Consider the following 20254-nt stretch of genomic DNA (forward strand, 5'->3'; position numbering starts at 1 on the left):
ATTGGTGACTGATTAACCCAAAGCAGTGAATGTGAGAGTAAATGTCTATCCAGCAAGTTCTCTGAATTAAAATACACAATGTGGAATAAACAGTTGGAGGAAACAGCGTAAGTCAACTTTATTATCCTAACAAGTGCAATTCAGGGTCAAACTTTGTTATAGTATCTATTCAGTATAATGTGTAGCTTTGTTTATTGTATATTTCATTAACAAATGACCCCCTGGGGTCAGCTGAGAAAAAAAAAACTAACTAAACTAAATTAAACTAAAAAAAAAATAGAAAAAAAATAAAAATCAGTTCCCTCGGTAAAGTTAGAAAGATATTCCCAGATTCCAACTTCTGGGATCAATTATTCTGTAATGAAATGTTATTAAATAACAAACGATGCATCTTTCCTCATGTAGTGTCACGGTTTCAGCAGGTGGACCCAAATGCAAGACTCTTCCAATCAGGAGTGCAGAACAAACACTTTATTGTGTCACAACAACTACAAACGCATAACTACAGACGAACAGGACGAACAGAGAGAAACACGAACCGACAAGAGACAAAGGAACACAGGGGTGTAGAAATACACAGACCAATAAACAGAAAGACAGGGGATTGGACAAGACAGTAACGAGCAACAGGTGAGAGTGGAAACGGAGGGAAACTAACGAGACAATTGGGAACAGGTGAGAACAGAACTGGAGGGAAACTAACAAGAGAGGAAGTGCAGACCATATAAGGGGAAGGGCGGAGACAAAGACAGCTGACAGACAGGTAACAACAGAACACAGCAACAAGCACAGATAACAAAATATACAAAAAGGCCACAAGAGTGGCACAAAGGCAAGCAGTCTCAGCCGGATCCTGACATGTAGTAAGGTTAACAACGAGCTACAAACTAATTTTCATCAAAATGAGCCGTCCTCCAACCTTGAGAAATAACATTGGCCCAGAAACATTTAATATTTTAATAATTAAAAAGAGTGGTGTCTCTAACTTGTTACTTTTTAAAAATCGGCATATGCATAATTTTGTATTGAATATTTTCCATTACATTCCCCAAAATTATATTATGCTTATTTTTGAAAGGTAAGTGCTGTAGTAAGTGCTGAGTAGTTTTGGAGATATGACTCTCTGTAATGATGACATATATTCATTTTTTTGGCAAATCATATTTACCAAAATTATGAATATGCTTCATTTTTAAAATTAAGTGCTGTAGTACAACTAGCAGCAAGTTATAATTGAGGTAAGTTTGGAGACACTACCTTATTTAATCATTTAATTAATACATATTTTTGTTGTATCTCTCTCTGTAGTTTGTAGACTGTCCCTAAGCACTCGTCTTACTGCCGTCTCACCGCCGGCTGCTTGTAGAGACAGAGAACAGTTTATAAAACCAAGAGCACGAACAGTTAAAGAAACTGACGGAAAAGATTTTTATTCTGTGCGCACGGTTTAGTTTTTTTGTCTCAGCTGACCCCAGGGGGGCTCCGTACAAATATATACATACACTTGTATACAGATAGGCCAATATGCTAACAATTCCAGAGTCCCACAATAAAGTTTCCCAGCAAGAATCTATTTTATAAATCACAGAGATCTCGATTCTTGACCACCAAACCTTTACATGTTGATTTAGATGCTCTCTCTCTCCCCATTTATTACACATGCAATAACGTTATTAAAATGTAATTTGCATAATCGTAGGTTACATTTAAAATTATTTACAAATGTTTTAAATGCTAAGCCATTTTTTCACAGATCCATTGCAGAGAGTTATCACACCTCCGATCATTCCAGTTTGCTCCAGTGTCCATGCCAGCCACAATGTGTGCACAGTCCTCTTCACCCCACTGTGGATCTCCACCACCATTATCAGGCGGCCCTGCCCAGTACCTAGGAGGTTATTAAAGGGTAACTACCGTTTTTTTTCAACCTGGACCCTATTATGTGTTTGTGTCTAAGTGACCGATGGAAAAAACAATCTTTGACATTGGTCCAGTATTAAGCGAGATCTCTGCAGTCGGCAGCTGCGAAACAAGCTACAATGTAACCTTCACAAAAGTGCTGGTTTTGCCACTGACAGGCTCAGATTAATATTCTAAGTGTCTGACAACATTATGGAAAGGATTTCTTAGGAGGTTGACCTTTCTGTTAATGAGTACGGTCCTTTTTTTAAAGGTACAATATGTAACATTTCTGCATTAAAATGTCTAAAAAACGACCATACCTATGTTATATATTTTTTTGAGTTGTGTAGTTACACTATCCCAAATGTTTCCACCAAATGTCAAACTCAGAGAAATATGTTATTTTATTTTCAGACACGGGTTGTTTCCTTTAGTCGCCTGTCAGTGCGTCCTATAACCTTTCACCCTCTAGTTACTCATAACTTCTGTCAAAACTCTGGCACCCAGATAATACGTTCGAGAGTAATTGTAAATCGTAATTGTAAACCGTTGCTCTGGATGGAGACCAGTGAAGGATATTATAAGTACTTTTCCGGTGATGGCTGAGCGTTACTGCGCAGCCTCCAACTGAGAGAGACAATGAGAATAAACTAAATGCATCCGTGAACAGATGCATTCTAACCAGCGATGGTGTTTAACAATAAAACTACACCTCCTATAATTCCATGCAACTTCCCAACGTCATCAAAAGTCTGTTTACAATCCATTGTTTTGGTTGAGAGACCCCTAGCGGCATAAAGTTACATATTGTACGTTTAAACATAAAAACATCCGTTCGCCAAACCCACCATGTAAATAAACAATAATTTTAGCATCGTAAAATACACTTCATTCGAAGTCGACAGAAACAAAATAAAACTATTAAAAGACGTTTTGGGTCGTCCTCCCACTTTACCAACCATCACAACTCTAGTTTTGGTTGAAATAAACTAGGGCTGCAGCTATCGATTATTTTAGTAATCGAATATTCTACCGATTATTCCATCGATTAATCGAGTAATCGGATAAGAAATACTTAGTAAGAAACACTTAGTAAGAAATACTTAGTAAGCAGCAATAGTAAATATTTATTAGTGCTGTTTACTAAAAAAAAGGAAACCCGTCTTTTGTATATATACAAAAGACTGGTTTCCTTTTTTAGAAAAAGCAACATTTTTTATTGCCAAATTCCAAGACCCTTAAAAAGAAATACATTACAATAGTACATTTTTGGTGGCCCAATTCCCCTTATTGCCTCTGGCTCTTTGCACTGGATATGCAAAAGAGCTGTTCACTGACCAGAGGGTTTACAGCAGGGCTACTCAACTACACTGTTCTGGGGGACACATTTTCAGAAGCCTAATACACAGTAGGAGCACAGCTATATCTATGGTGAGGAGAAAGAATAAAGAATGCATGATGACGTCATTCACGTGCATATTAAGTAGCCATGCTGGGGGAGGAGCCGGTTTGTCTCCGGCAGCAGCTAGATTAGAAGCAAACTAATAAAAAGTTACACTACAAACCGACAGCTTTCGTTTTAGCTTGTTAAAACATCGCTATTAGCAGAGTAGCATGTTGTAGGCTAGTTGTGTAAAACATCGCTATTAGCAAAATAGCATGCTGCAGGCTAGTTGTGTAAACAGCGCGGTGGACGAGAGCAGCAGACGTTAGCTACCTTGTGTCGGGTTGGCTCCGTGGAATGGATGAGTACACTGGAGGTTTGTTACAGAGGTGATGTAGCAGCATGTTTGCAGCTTAAAATGATCCCAAACTTTCTGTCGTTTTCTCTCGCCTGTCTCTCCCTTTTAGACCCTCGCTATTTTCGTCTTCCTTCATTTGTAATCTGGGCCGTCAGTCTTGTGTCCGCAGAAGCGCAAACCTCTTGTGCGCTAGTAATAATCCTCTGTGCGGAAACACAGTGAGCCGTACAACCTTAATTACATTGATTTAACGAAGCTTCGAGGCAAAGAATTTTGCTTCGAGGATTTTTTGTAATCGAATTATTCGAGTTATTTGAAGAATCGTTGCAGCCCTAAAATAAACACAGTTTACCGATTTACATGTTAAAATATATTGTCTCTATACTAAAAGTATTGTTTTTTAAATGGAGTCTGGTGTGTTTAGCGCAAGCGACCTCAGAGCTGTTTCTGGTTAAACAGAAAGGTCTCGAAGAGGTTTTAAAAAGCCCTATCTCTGTAGGGATCCTTTATATAATGTTATCAGACACTTAGAATATTAATCTGAGCCTGTCAGTGGCAAAAACAGCACTTTAGGTGGACCAAACTGACGCTGAACATTTGCCCCATAGGGTTACATTGCAGCCTGGTCTGTGGCTGCCGTTTACAGCGTTCACGCTTAATACTGCACCAATTTCAGAGATTGTTGTTCCTATCAGTTACTTACCCACAAAAACATAGGAAAATAGGATGAAAAAAACGGTAGTTACCCTTTAAACAAGTACATTTTCAGAGGATTCTAAATTAGCCAAAAAAACAACAACATTATTGCAGCTTTAAAGGTATATTATAAAGTATGTATTGCTTACTGTTATTAAACACACAGTGATCAAAGTTGGCTAAGAGAGCGGTGCGTCAATAAGCTCGAGAGTAGATGAAGAAAGGGAGTGCCGAACAAACAGTGACTCAGAGGAATAAGACGCTATCACGCTTTCACACCAGTTATGTTCTAAAGCTCCTTGTTTCATCCTACTGACAAAACACATACTTTGTCACTCTCCTCTAGTGGTAATTTATCCATGCAGATAATGACAGTCACAATTGAAGTAAACTGCACGCTGCACAAACTGAAGCAGACTGCAGCCTCAGCTCTCTGTGAAGTACCAAACTAAACACTTTACACCCCCTTCTACAGGGGATGTGTTTGATGCTCAAAGCTTAAATTGTGGGTTGACTAAATAATGTTGCAATAAAACTGTTATTACTAAATATTTCCTTTTAGTTATTCTTTATTATCTTTAAACTGCAATTCAGAACGTGAAACGTTCAGCATCAGAAGGAACAGTTTGGGTTGGGTCATATTTTATTATCTATAATAAATCAATCAATATATTTATGCATGCATTGCATCTATGCTTGCGAGAAATGTCTGCTGGAAATTCAAATCAAATATTTTTCAGCACAGTGATATGAAATTACAGTTATATAAGTTAATGTCTATATTAAATCAAAGTGAAGCCTTACTTCAGAGTCAGTGGAGTTCCATCTACCCATTTCCAGGTCCCCTCCTCATCTTTGTCAGTCAGACCAATCCAAGTATCTCTGTTGGTGATCCCAGAGATAAACGTCTGTTCAACATAATTATATTATATTTTAGTTTTAACCACAATATGTGTGCAGTTTATAAGTATGTATCTCCACACAAAACTTAACTTTAACCTAATCATCATTATTAAAAACAACCTAGAAAAAAATAAGTAAATCCTGTATCCTATCATGGACTGTACCTGTTCTTCAGAGCTTTCTATCACCACCAGATCTGCTCCTCTATCTCTGCAGTCTTGTCTGCCTTTCTCCCAGGAACCAGACTCAGCAGAGAGGAGATAACAGGAAGAACAGAACATCCTCCATCCTGCTGGACACATTTTCTCTGTAAGATACAAACAAGATACATTACAGATCAACAAGACTCATGTCAATGTTATGTAGTTCTGTAGAGGTCAACTTTTTATTGATGGAGCTCATTTGGTGAATTTAACCTTATTAGATGGTTTGAGACTTGACTGGTTTTGGACCAAATTTATTATATAGATTATCTATCTATAGATCTATTATCTACTAATGATCATCGTATACATTGTAACTCTTGCGCAATCAAGCACAGACAAGAGAGAATTGTCACTTAGGAGAATATAATGTAGCAATGTAGCGACATGCAGGGAAAGAGGACACAATTTTGCCAGGGTCTATAATCATGTATTGTTTCCATAAGGTTTGATTCATAAAATGTAATGGTTTGAATGGGGAGGATATGGGTGGTTTTGGTGTGATGGAGAGCTTTGTCTTTTGTCTGTCAGTATGTATGTATGTTTGATGTATGTTTTTCTTGAGGTTTCCACAAGTTTTGTTAACTGTTTTGTCTAATTGTGTATGTATTGTATAAGTTTGCCTTTAAGGACCCCCTCAAAAACGAGATGCTACATCTCAAGGGGTTATTCCTAATAAAAGAATTTCCATGAATTTCTAATTTTGGACTGAAATTGGCTACTAAATCATAAAGAAGATACTAAGAAGATCTCATCACAATACAGGGGGACTGAATAAAAATGTTACTCTTCAGACATGGAGGACAGCTTGTTCTCACTGGCCTGGAGACACTCAGTCAGGTTGGCAGCTGATCCACATATTGTCACATCAGAAATAATCAAGAGACATTTCTCAGAAAAACAAAACACCTTCTGCATCATGTCATGTCTAATTTATTTTAAAAAACTTTATATAATTTTTTTGCCCCGTGATTGTGAAATGTAATCATACTAACCAACCTATGACATGTCAAAGTGCGTGAGCCTATTTTCCTTAAATCGAGCAGCCCTACCAAAATCACAGATCTACGGAGCCCCCCTGGGGTCAGCTGAGAAATGAAAAACTAAACTGTGCGCACAGTATAAAAATCCCCTCCCTCGGTTTTATAAACTGTTCGCACAGATTCTTAATCCATGCCCTCGGTTTTATAAACATGTGCAAAGTTAGAAAGATATTCACAGATTCAAACTTCCGGGATCAATTTCTCCATAGCGAAATGTTATTAAATTACAAACACATTTTTCCTCACGTGGTAAGGTCAACAACGAGCTACCAACAAATTTTCATCAAAACGAGCCGTCCTCCAACCTGGAGAAATAACAGTGGCCTCTACGAGCAGCCGGCGGTGAGACGGCAGTAAGACGAGTGCTTAGGGACCATCTACAAACTACAACACTGAAAAGAGATACAACAAAAATATTAATTAAATACATGACGAAATAAGGTAGTGTCTCCAAACGTACCTCAATTATAACTTGTCTCCTGCTAGTTGTACAACAGCACTTACTTTAAAAAAAATAAGCACATTCATAATTTTGGTAAATATTTTTTGCCAATTTTTAAAAATATTTGTCATAATTACAGAGAGTCATGTCTCCACAACTACTCCACACATAGAAGGCCCCCTGCTGGTTGTACTACAGCACTTACCTTTCAAAAATAAGCATGTTGAGGATATCCTATAAGCCTCGGCATGGATGGCATGGTGTTCTCAACGCGTAGCAAAAAGATCTTAAGTCCAGGCATTGATTCTCTTTGCATGGTGTTCCCATTATTATAAAAGTAGAAAAGGGTATTTCACATAAAATAGTATTTGATTAATAAAGTGCTGTGGCGTGCTCACGGCTAAGGTAAGAACTGTGTTCCCCGCCATCCACACCTTTCCCTCACTGCCACACCTGTAAATATACTTAATTCCCAGTGACGTGCCCCACCCAGTGCAATACTCCCCCAAGTGGCTAAAATAAATAATTAAATTAACCTAACTAAAAGGTGGATACAAATGGCTCCTACAAAGCATAACATAATTTTGGGGAATATGTTTTGCCAAAAACATTTAATATTTTAATAACTAAAAAGAGTTGTGTCTCTAAACTTACCTCACAGATAATTACTCTTCTGCTGGTTGTACTACAGCACTTACCTTTCAAAAATAGGCATATGCACAATTTTGGGGAATAGTTTTTGCCAAAAACATTTAATATATGTGTGGATTCAGCATCTCTAATCATGTTTTAAGGCAACATCATTTATATATTATTGCTGTCAGTTAAACGCGTTATTAACGGCGTTAACGCAAACCCATTTTAACAAATGCTGTTGCAACAACTAGTAACGTTAGAAAAACTACAACACCACACTGGATCTAGCTAGACCGGAAACAAAACAACAGGCACGCCGCACACACTTGTTTGGGCTTGCAAGCCGGCCAAAGAGTAGTAGGCTAACGTTACGTTTTGAGTGGATGGCGAGCGCGAGATGCCGAAATGGATGCTAATAAGATTCTGAATGAAAAGTTTACTTTTAAAAAGTTGCCAAATGGTTCCATTGACAAGACCAAAGTGATTTGTTTTGTCGTTGTGAACAGAGCTATCATCGCAGCACGTCCAGTCTGAAATACCACTTGATGGCCGAGCACAGAGCTGATGCAAATTCTCCGCCCCCTCGTCAAAGCCAGCAGACAAAAGCACAAAGCAAGCCGATCCACTTTTCCATGTTGATAGAGCATTAAAATGAGAAAAAAAATAATGGGACAAAAAGAAATCAAGGGACATTTAGAATAGATAAAAATGTGCAATTAATTGCAAGTTAACTATGACATTAATTCGATTAAATATTTTAAATCGTTTGACAGCACTATATATATATATATATATATATATATATATATATATATATATATATATATATATATATATATATATATAAAATCCACATCAGGGTTAGTAAACACAACCCAAAACCTAATAAGCAGTGACAAATAATGTTGGTACCTGAAACTGAATAAAACTCCAATCTACTGGAAAACCAAAACCAAACTAAAACTACATAATCGGGCCAAAGAAACCAACAATTAACGGTAAAATAAATCTCATAAATTATAGCATTACTAATAATTATCATCATTAGCACTGTTCTACTCCAAAAGATGTAGATGCTTTCTCTGCGTTTTGTTCCTTTAAAGCAGTTTTGTTTTCATTTTGTAAAATTATACACAGAAAAGAAATATAAATGAAATAGCGAAATCAACAAAACAATCATTTCATATTTAAATTCCAGCATCAACTTATTTGTCTTTTTTGACACAAGCAGCAGTGACATGTTGTGTCTCTACACCTGACAGACTGAGTTATGTTGGTGATAAAACTGCAGTAGAAAAAAAATTATATATATATATATATATATATATATATATATATATATATATAAAAAATAAAAGTGGGCTCCATACAGATCTCATCACAATGCAGGGTGACTGTTACAGCAAGTAAATCTAAATACCAGACGCAAGCACTCACTCTGTTTGGACCAACGATGAAGCCGGTTCAACTCTTTAGCCATTTCAGTGAGGCTGGAGTTCAGCCGGTCTCTCTCTTCAGTCAGGGAAGAAGACTTGTCATCACTGGCCTGGAGACGCTCAGTCAGGTTGGCTTTGATAGAGGAGAGCTCTGCAGCTGATCCACGTAATGTCACATGGTCTAAAATAATCAAGAGACATTTCTCAGAAACACAAAACAACTTCTCCGTTCATGTAATGTCTAATTTATTTCACAAAACTACATTTCCTTTTTTAGGATATAAAATAGTGAAAGATAATCATACTAACCAACCTATGACATGGCAAACGGTGTAGTGAACTCTGCAGCAGACTTCAGTAAGCATATTTTCTACTGCAGTTTTGTCACTAACATAACTCAGTCTGTCAGGTGTAGAGACACAACATGTCATTGCTGCTTGTGTCACAAAAGACAAATAAGTTGATGCTTGTCGGAGGGTTAGCTCAGTTGGTAGAGCAGACGCACATATATAGAGGTTTACTTCTCAACATAGTGGCCGTGGGTTCGACTCTGACCTGTGGCCCTTTGCTGCATGTCATTCCCCCCCTCTCCCCTTTCATGTCTTCATCTGTCCTATAAATAAAGGCTTAAAAATGAGTTGATGCTGGAATTTAAATATGAAATGATTGTTGTGTTGATTTTGCATTTTCATTTAGATTTCTTTTCTGTGTATAATTTTACAAAATGAAAACAAAACTGCTTTAAAGGAACAAAACGCAAATGAGAAAATCAACACAAGACAGTGAATCAAACACAGATCAGAAAGAGATCCTGGATTTAAACTAAAAAGAAAGTAACACATATCCAGGGAAAGCATCTACATCTTTTGGAGTAAAACAGTGCTAATGATGATAATTGTTAGTAATGCTATAATTTATGTGTTGTTTTTTTTTACCATTAAATGTTGGTTTATTTGGCCTGATTATGTAGTTTTAGTTTGGTTTTGGTTTTCCTGTAGATTTTTTTTTAGGTTTTATTCAGTTTCAGGTATCAACATTATTTGTCACTGCTTATTAGGTTTTGGGTTGTGTTTCCTAACCGTGATGTGGATTGGTTGTGGCTCCCTCCGTTGGGACTGATGTGCTAATTGTGGATGATTTACTCCACCTGTGCAGTACTGGTTGTATAATTAAACCCACCTGTGTGTGGAGTATTGTTTGTAATTGCCTGTGCACACGTTGAGGAAGGGCGCTGCCCTAAACGTCCGTTGTCGATCAAATTGGAGTGCTGTCCTATAGTAGCTTCATGTATACATTATAAAAAGTATATTGTTTTTAAGGTTATGAAATTATTTGAAAACCTTTAAGAAATCTTTTGTAAACTGTCGAACATTATTTGGATTGCTATCATAATGCTATTATTTGCTACTGATGAATATAATACCTTGTTAATGGTTAATACATACTTTGTAACATCTATAAACAATATTTAGATAGCTATAATCAGTACACAAATAATAAAGTCATCTCTTTTGTAGATCACAAAGAAAGATTTAATGGGGCCAAATTAATGTTACTTGATGCCTTATAAACCACTAATTAATTATTAACTAAATATTATAAGCATCAGTTGCAACTTTATAATAGCGATCCAAATGATGTTTGCTGTTGCTTTACAAAACAATTACTTTATACACTTTAACTTCTGAATGTGATTTAGACTCACAGTGGACACCGAGGCTGATGATCCCAGCCAGCAGGAAAACACTCAGCAGCCCCAGACAGAGAACAACAGCTCCATGAAATCTCCTCTCTGAGCTCCTGGGACCTAAACACAGAGAAGAGCATTTAATCATACAACAGTAATTAGATGATAATATACAGATCAGTGTGTCAGCCTCTCTGTCTGACTGAACATTCTTACCTGTCTGATGTGTTGAAGGTCTTAGGTTAACAGACTTGTCATTGTCAACATTGGCATAGATTTCCTCCATTGTTCAGAAGGAGGTTGACTATTTCCTTAAGGGTCAGCGCTGCAGCACAGACTAAACTGAGTCTAGTTGGTTTCTTAATAGTTTCTCTGAAGTTTAATTTTTGAGGAACTTCGTCTGCTACACCACTTAAAACAGGAACTGCTTGCGAGTAATTTAATACTTCCTTAAATGATCAAGTACAGACGTCTAAACACCTTTTCAATTACATAGAAATACTAAAAATGTTATTTGCTAACATCACATTACATTTCTCAGAAACACAAAACACCTTTTGAAAGATATAAAAAGCAGTAAAAACACCAAAATACTCTGTTTTCCCAAAGACATGGTGTCTGACCTAGCCCAAAGAATCCAGGATATCGTAACAGCACACCCAACTGTGAAGAACATTATACTGCATATAGGGTCAAATGATGTTGTAAAGCAAGAGTCTGAACTGCTGAATCGTGACTTTATGAATCTGTTGAACACAGTCAGCTCCCTAAACGCAAAGGTGTTTATCAGTGGCCCTATAGACCTTTTTCACGGCAGACATGTTGACATGTCATAGCAGGAAAAGCACAGGTGTATTCAAACCCATTAATGCTGGCTGCAGTCCACTTAGGAGAGGCCCTGGTATTGTGCATGCTGACTCACTGAAATAGCTTCCTGGGACACTTGATGGAATTGAGCCATCATTAAGGTTATCAATTTCAGCTGTGCTTTTCCTACTATGACAAGTCAAAATGTCTGCTGTGAAAAAGGTCCATACCGCCAGTCAGAAGAGGAGCTGAGAGATTCGGCAGACTGTTGGCACTGAACAGATGGCTTTCAAATGCATGTACCAACCATTCTCTGTAGTTCATTGACAATTTTAACATTTTCTGGGGCCGCAGACATCTTTTTAAAGCAGATGGACTCTTCCTTAACAAGCCAGGAGTAAAGCTGTTCACCTCTAGCCTACTTTACTTTCTGCGCCACACATCTGCTCCCTTGGCCAAGGACACAAGACAAGATTAACCAAAACAAGAGGAAGACACAACAAAGTGCGGCAGTGATTCACCACAGCCCCCACCTGAGCAAAGATTTGACCATGGGAGACCAAAGAGTGGAGATGAGAAATCTCAACCCCCCCTTCTCACCCGTCCAACACTCCTCAAACCCCTTTGACAACCACGACACCTTTTGAGGACGCCTTTGAGGATACGTCGCTCTCCCCTCTTTCCCCCATCCCCACGTTGGAGTTCAAGGACAGTTCAAGGAGTTCACTGACCAGATGAAGCAGCTGGTGAATGCTGGAACCAAGTATGCCCCACTTCCTTCTCCCATCGTAAAACACCAGCCACCTCTGCCCCCTCAAGGACGGCAGTTAACTCCTACTCCCCAAACTGATAAGGATGCTTGTGTGCAAAATGCAGCAAGCATTAACTGATATGGGCCAGGTCCAGGCTGCATGCCTAGTAGCACTCATGACTCTTTCCAAGACAAGCCTGGGCCCTGTGTATTACATTCTTCCACAATTTATGTTGTGATAGGTAATAGAAAAAGAATGGTGAATAAGCACTTAACTGCAAATTTAGCATCCATTCCTCGTCAGCCACAGTCTGTCCCAAAAAATGAAAATGCACTAACATTAGCACTACTAAACGTTAGGTCTTTGGCAGGAAAATCATTTTTAATCAATGATTGTATTATTAAGCACAATCTTGATTTCATGTTTTTAACTGAAACCTGGTTGGACCATAATAACAGTGCTGCTGTTCTCATTGAGTCAGCCCCCCCTAACTTTAGTTTTATGAGTGAGAATAGAGTGAATAAGAAAGGAGGTGGAGTCGCCATTTTGTTTAATGACTCATTCAAATGCACGCAATTATCTATGGAGCTAGAACAGTCTCAATAAAGATAAATGCAAACACTACATTCACATATGCACACACAGGATTCATACATGCACACACATGATTCATAAATACACACACAGGATACACAAATGCGCACAAATTTCACAAATACACACAAAATTTAAAAAGCACAGAAGATTCACAAATGCATACAAAATTCATAAATGCACACAAAATTCATAAATTCACACACAATTCAGAAATGCAAACAAAATTTACAAATGCACACAAGATTCAGAAATGCACAGGACAAGATTCAGAAATGTATTTCTGATGCACACACAAATATATCTTGATTTACAAACTGCTTGCGGTCTGTGAGCTGTGAAGCATTTGTGTGTGAATTTTGAGAGTGAGCACTACCTAATACTACTGACTTGTTTTCTGGTTCAGTTTACAGACTGAAAATGACTACACAAGTAGCATATACATCTATTTAAAAAAAATCTATCTAAAAGAATGAAATGAGAAGGTTGTTTTAGATTAATCACATAATTTCTTTATTTTTAATTATCTGGCATTCACATAGAAAACCACCCTGCCATTTAACATCTTTATAGTATTTCTATTGTTTAAAATAGGGATGATTTAAAAATAAACTTAATTAAAGCTGCAAGGAGTGATGACGGGCCCTCGCTTCTTGCATTGGGGGGTACTGGCAGACGCAACATCACATGTAGACCACACATTCTAAGTTTCATGTAAATCGGAAAAACTTTTGCCAAAATACAACCGTTCCTGTTTCGACACCCACCTACAGTAACTTGGTCCTCCATAACTTGCGCATTGTTTTAGCTATCAAAAATCTTTTGATAACTTTTTGTCATGAGGGTCCTCCGAGTCTCTATGCAAGCTTTCGTGCAGATCGGACTAACGGCCCAGGTGTAGTTAGACAAAGTAGGTTTCCCATAGGCCTATATCACGATGTGGCTATTTAATAAAAAAAATTCTAACAGCGCCATCTAATGGCCGATTCACTCTAAATTTGGCATGGATGCTCAAGCCCCTATGTGGAACATCTGTGTCATGTTTGATGACAATCAGAATGAATCTTGGTAAGATACGCCACTTCTTGTTTCGACAGCCCCTACAGGAAGTTGGTCCTCTGTAACTTGCACATTGTGTTAGTTTTCAAAATTCTTTTGATACATTTTTGTCATGACGGTCCACAGAGTCTACGTGCACATTTTTGTGCAAATGGGACTCACGCTCTAGGAGGAGTTAAAAAAAATAGGTTTCGCTCAAAGCAAATTTGCTAATTAATTTAAAAAATGAAAACAGCGCCATCTAAAGGCCAATCAACGCCATATTTAGCACACAGCCTCACTGGCATATGAGGAACAACTGTCTTAAAGGGGTGATAGAATGCAAAACCAATTTTACCCTGTCATAGTTGAATGAGGACAGTTCGGTGGGTAAATAGGACATACATAGAAGCTCAAAATCCCATTGACACCCCTTTACTATGAAAATCTCATATTTTGAAACTGCCGCTGAAAACGGGCGAATCCCAACAAAGCTGGAAGTTGACGTCAACCTCCCAAAAACCGGAACCTTTGTCAGCCCATGGGTGTATTAAGAGAACGGTCACGCCCCAACATTTACACAACTGACCTGAGATCAGGTAGTTTTCTGAATCTAGCTAGGTCACGCAGATCTCTGCTATTCCATTACAAAATTCACTTCTGAAACTTTTTTATGCGAGAAATCAACCATATAAAGCTCAAATATGGGCCGCTTTACGAAAATGGATGGCTAATTGCAAATTTTCTCCGACTGTGTGTCGGAGTTTAGTGCGTCGTGTTGGTGCTGCCTGGGTTGCTACATCGCCGCCCTGACCGCAGATCGGCGCAGCTTGTTACGCCCGCAATCTTTTACCGCAGCCCGCAGGTTCCAGTAAATCTTATAATGGGTATGTGTGTTGAGTTATTTAAACAAACAATCGGGGAAATGAACGCCTCTTGTCCGCGAGTCTCATTGATAGAGCCGCGGTGAGATGGAGTCCATCAATGAGAGCTAGCTAGCCTCCTCCTAACTCTGACATTCACAAAAATACATTCAATTGAAATCCGAAATCGGACAAGTGTTAGTTAAGCTTTGTAAGACCTTGAGGAACCTGTAATATTAATGCTGTGACGAAATTCAAACTGTAAATATACTTTAGTTATGCGAAAGTGAGCAAGCTGCGGTATTTCCCCATTGTAATGAATGGGACATATAGCAAGCAGCTGCTCGTCCTACAAAGACGCCTTGCGTTCATAAAAATGCCTTAAAATCAAATCGGACACAACGGTTAGCTTTATAAGACATTGGGGAATGATGTTGTATAAGTGGCGTGACGAAATTCAAACTGTAAATATAATTTAGTTATGGCGACAGTGTAGCTAGCTAGCTGCGGTATTTCCCCATTGTAATGAATGGGACATATAGCAAGCAGCTGCTCGTCCTACAAATCCGTAAAAATGCCTTAAAATCAAATCGGACACAACGGTTAGCTTTATAAGACATTGGGGAATGATGTTATATAAGTGGCGTGACGAAATTCAAACCGTAAATATATTAGAGTTATGCCGGCAGCTGGCCGCGGAGCCCCGTAGTGCAGTATCCACAAAGGGTGACTTTGCGCTGGGTATGGAGCCCAGCAGGCTGCCGCTTTCTCGTCAGACTGTGTGGAGCTCCTAATGTCCGACACGTCTTACCAAATTTGCAATTAGCCATCAATGTTTGTAAAACGGCCCATATTTCAGCTTTATATAGTTGATTTCTCGCTTAAAAAAGTCTCAGAAGTGAATTTGGTAATGAAACATTGCAGTGTCTGGAATATGAGATTCTGTCGCTTCTCTAATGTATGTGTATTGGGGATTCGCTCAACGAATCAGCGCGCAGCTCATCTAAATATTCATGACCATACCATATTTGGAAGAAAAGCTCTTGTTACAAACAGGGCCAAAACACAGGGATGCATAAGGGCCAGTAAAATATCAACCAGGCCATTTTCAGCCCAACCAATGTTACATACCCCATTAGGAGACCATAAGGAACAGTGTGAAATACCCTATATAATCATTTTATCACCCCTTTAAGTTTTGTGTCCATTGGAATAGCCGTGCGCAAGATACAACCGTTCCTGTTTCGACATCCACCTACAGGAAGTTGGTCCGCTGTAACTTGCGCATTGTGTTAGCTATCAATATTCTTTTGATAACTTTTTGTCACGAGAACAACCTTGTCAAGTTTCGCGGCAATCCGAATAATTGTTGCCACGATAAGGCAACTTCCTGTTTAGACAGGAAGTTGATATAACTTGCGCGTTATTTCAACTATCAAAATTCTCTGGATAACTTTTCGTCATGAGGGTCAACAGATACTACCTGCAAAGATTCAAGAAGTTTGAAATCACGGCCTAGGACGAGTTCGAAAGAATGTAAAACGCCTGAAATATGCATAATTAAAAATGGCCGCCTTCCGGTTGGGCGGAGCTAATGAAGGTAAATTGGAAATATGTCTGCAATGATTAGAGCAATATGTGTATTAAGTCTGGTGAAGATCGGAGCAACTATGTCCAAGTTAAGGCCTTCCACGCATTAGGGGGCGCTATGGAACCCGCTTACAGGTATGGCCCAAATCGCTGTACAGTCTCGCAAAGCTCCCAGGTCTTTATGTGGGGGCTAATGTTTGTGAGTTTTTGTATATAATGAGGCCGTCATAAAGGTGCTAAAACCAATTAGGGGGCGCTATAGAGCAACCGTACCACTCCCAAGCCTAAATGTGAATTCAGATGAAAGAGTTTAATATTCTGCACATGGCTGCAAAAGTTTGAGAGTTTTCATGCATCCTAAAGTCCTCAAACATGTGTTCGTAAAATGAAGATTTTTTCACGAAAACCAAGATTTCGGAAATATTAGAATTTTTTTAATTTTTTCTAAAAATAGCACCATAGACTTCAAGATGAGATCTATGTTCCCTCAAAAGTTGGTATATTAACTTATTACTTTTGTCTAATTTAAGGCGCACGTTAGGGGGCGCTATGGAGCCCCCTGGCAACGCCCAAGCCCAATCACTACAGAACTTTGCAATTTTCACCAGTTGTGACATGTGTGCAAATTTTTGTGAGTTTTCGTGCATACTAACCCCCTCAAAAATGCAACAAAGGACTCGGAAAAATAATAATAATCTGACGAAAAACAATAGGTTCCTTCGCACTTTCAGTGCAAGGCACCGTTGGGGCCTTGCACTTTCGTGCTCGGGCCCTAATTATGTAGCACATGTTAAAATACAATAAAATCTCAAAGTGCTTCACCAAATAAGTAAAATCAATCATAATAAATAAATTGCAATCAGCAAATGGTCACAAAATGTATTTATTAGGGCCCGAGCACGAAAGTGCAAGGCCCCAACGGTGCCTTGCACTGAAAGTGCGAAGGAACCTATTGTTTTTCGTCAGATTATTATTATTATTCCGAGTCCTTTGTTGCAATTTTGAGGGGGTTAGTATGCACGAAAACTCACAAAAAACTTTAGAGGGAACATAGGTCTCATCTTGAACTCCATCGTGCTATTTTTAGAAAAAATTACAAAATTCAAAAATTTCTGAAATATTGGTTTTCGTGAAAAAATCTTCATTTTATGAACACATGTTTGAGGACTTTAGGATGCACGAAAACTCTCAAACTTTTGCAGCCATTTGCAGAATATTAAAATCTTTCATCTGAATACACATTTAGGCTTGGGAGTGGTACGGTTGCTCTATAGCGCCCCCTAATTGGATTTAGCACTTGGGCACATTTTTGACGGCCTCAATATATAAGAAAACTCACAAAAATTGGAATTCGAACTTGTCCTTGGCCGTGATTTCAATCTTCTTGAATCTTTGCAGGTAGTATCTGTTGACCCTGATGTGCAGCGGCCCAGACCCGCCGCTGACGTGCAGCCGCCCAGACTCGCCTCTGACGTCCAGCCGCCCAGACTCGCCGCTGACGTCCAGTCGTCCAGAGTCTCCGATGACAGCTCTGCAAGAGTCTTCCAGTCGTCCAGAGTCTGACTTTGCCGGTCTCTGGCGCCACAGAGACTGCCCCAGTCGCTTTGCCGGTCTCCGGTGCCCCAGAGACCGCCCCAGTGGCTTTGCCGGTCTCCGGCGCTCCTGTCACCGCCCTTGAGACCGCCACAGTGACTATGCCTTTGTCCTGTTCCGCAGAGACTTTGCCTTTGTCCTGTTCCGCAGAGACTTTGCCTTTGTCCTACTCCCCAGAGACTTTGCCTTTGTCGGTGGTCCGACCGACTCCTGCACCCCGTGTTTTGTCGGTGGTCCGACCGACTCCTGCACCCCGTGTTTTGTCGGTGGTCCGACCGACTCCTGCACCCCGTGTTTTGTCAGTGGTCCGACCGACTCCTGCTCCCCGTGTTTTGTCGGTGGTCAGGCTGACTCCTGCCCCTCCTGTCCTGTCTGTGGTCAGGCTGACTCCTGCCCCTCGTGTCCTGTTGGCACCCCTGTCGACCTCTGTTCCGGTTATCTGTTTGGCGGACTCCAGCCCAGCTGACCTGTCGCCTGGCTCCAGCTCAGCTGACCCGTTGCCTGCCCGGCCCTCTGAGGGTTTTAGCCTTCACCGGCCTGCCAGGTCTCCTGAAGGGTTTCGCCTTCGCTGCAGACGTTCTCCAGAGAGGATTTGCCTTCGCTGCAGACGTCCTTCAGAGGGGATTCGCCTTCGTGGACGTCCTCCAGAGGGGATTCGTCTTCGCGGATGTCCTTCAGAGGGGTTTCGCCTTCGCTGTCGGCCTGCATAGCCTTCTGATGGGTTTCGCCTTCACCATCGGCCTCTAGAGGGGACCCTCCTTCGCCGACGGCCTACAGAGGGATATCTCCTTCGCCGACGGCCGCCTGAGAGGTTCCGCCTTCGCCGTTGGCCTCCAGATGGGTTTCGCCATCGGCCTTCAGAGAGGACTCTCCTTCACCACCAGCCTCTAGAGGGGCCCCGTCCTCGACCTGCTGTTCGGCCGCCAGAGGGGTTTCACCTTTGCCATTGGCCTCCTGATGGGATTCGCCTTTGCCGACGACCACCTCGGAGTCCTTAACGTCCTGCTTGGCCGCCTGAGGGCTCTACCTTCGTCGCCGGCCACCTGAGGGCTTCTGCCTTCGTCGCCGGCCGCCTGAGGTCTTCTGCCTTCGTTGCCGGCCGCCTGAGGGCTTCTACCTTCGCCGCTGGTCGCCTGAAGGATTCTGCCTCCGTCGCCGGCCGCCTGTAGGAGTCGGCCTTCTCTGCGGCCCCCTGTTCCCAGAGGCCTCTCTGTCCCCTGCTGCCGAGGTATTTTTTTTTTTGCCTGCTGCTGCGCTCAGGACTTCCTTGGTTTCTTTTTGTGAGCACCGCGGGCTGCCGGCCGTGACGGAGCTCAATCTAGCTCACAGCAGGCCAGGGTCTGTGAAGGTTCCAGTTAATCTTATAATGGATATGTGTGTTGAGTTATTTATATAGTATATAATATATGTGCCGTGACAAAATTCAAACGCCAAAAGTGTAGCTAGCTAGCTGTGATCTTTTCCCATTGTATTGAATGGGACACATAGCTCGTTAGCTGCTCCTCATAACAAGACCCCCAACGTTCACAAAAATGCCTTAAATTGAAATCGGACACAACTGTTAGCTTTATAAGACCTTGGGGAACCTGTAATATAAGTGACGTGATGAAACTGTAAATAAACTATAGTTATGCCAAAAGTGTAGCTAGCTAGCCGTGAACTTTTCCCATTGTATTGAATGGGACATATAGCTAGGTAGCTGCTCGTCCTAACAAGACGCCTTGCGTTTATAAAAATGCCTTAAATTCAAATCGGACTGTTAGCTTTTGTTAGCTGATAGATCTTTTGACGCACGGAAAGTACATGCACTTTTGATAGCCCCAGTGATGGTATGTATGTATGTATGTATGTATGTATGTGCCAGCCGCTCCATAATATAATATTCTGAAGTAGCCAAACTTACTGTACCTACACTCCCTCCTGCAGCATTGGTCTCCATCTCTGTTGCTTCTGGTAATCCCCATTCAGACCCACAGCAGGCTTGTTGTTCTGTGTTGGTTAGTTCCATAGATTCGTTATCCATGTCTATCGCTTCATCCTCCTCTTGCTCGTTTTGTTCTTCCTCTTCCTCATATTCCTCACTGTCCTGTCTTTCTCCCTGGTGTGCTGGCTCAGATGTGTCGATAACATGCTAGCAGTATTAGCACTAATGCTAGCTGAAGCTGCACTTGATTTTAAAAACAGTCAGTTTAAAGCTCTCTTATATTTCTCTCTCTTTTTCTCTGTCCCCCTCCCCCCTTTGTGTCGCTTGATGCCTCGATTAATTTTTTTGTCAACAGTAAAGCTTCCAACTTCCAACAACCACGCTGACGCAGACCATAGACCGT

The 20254-nt window shown here is 40.4% G+C and overlaps 1 protein-coding gene across 1 annotated transcript; it reads right to left on the reverse strand.

Annotated features, from left to right (window-relative positions):
* Positions 1-1311: 1311 nt before the first annotated feature.
* LOC120570373 (CD209 antigen-like protein E) lies at positions 1312-20044 on the reverse strand. The gene is made up of 6 exons (XM_039818684.1): positions 19836-20044; positions 10709-10810; positions 9005-9184; positions 5408-5550; positions 5145-5248; positions 1312-1888 (listed from the first exon to the last, which is right to left on the reverse strand). The coding sequence occupies exons 1-6, from the start codon at positions 19948-19950 to the stop codon at positions 1735-1737; spliced, it is 798 nt and encodes a 265-aa protein (XP_039674618.1). The 5' UTR covers positions 19951-20044; the 3' UTR covers positions 1312-1734.
* Between the last annotated feature and the right edge of the window lie 210 nt (positions 20045-20254).

Source organism: Perca fluviatilis, chromosome 12, assembly GCF_010015445.1.
Source record: "Perca fluviatilis chromosome 12, GENO_Pfluv_1.0, whole genome shotgun sequence".
NCBI lineage: Eukaryota > Metazoa > Chordata > Actinopteri > Perciformes > Percidae > Perca > Perca fluviatilis.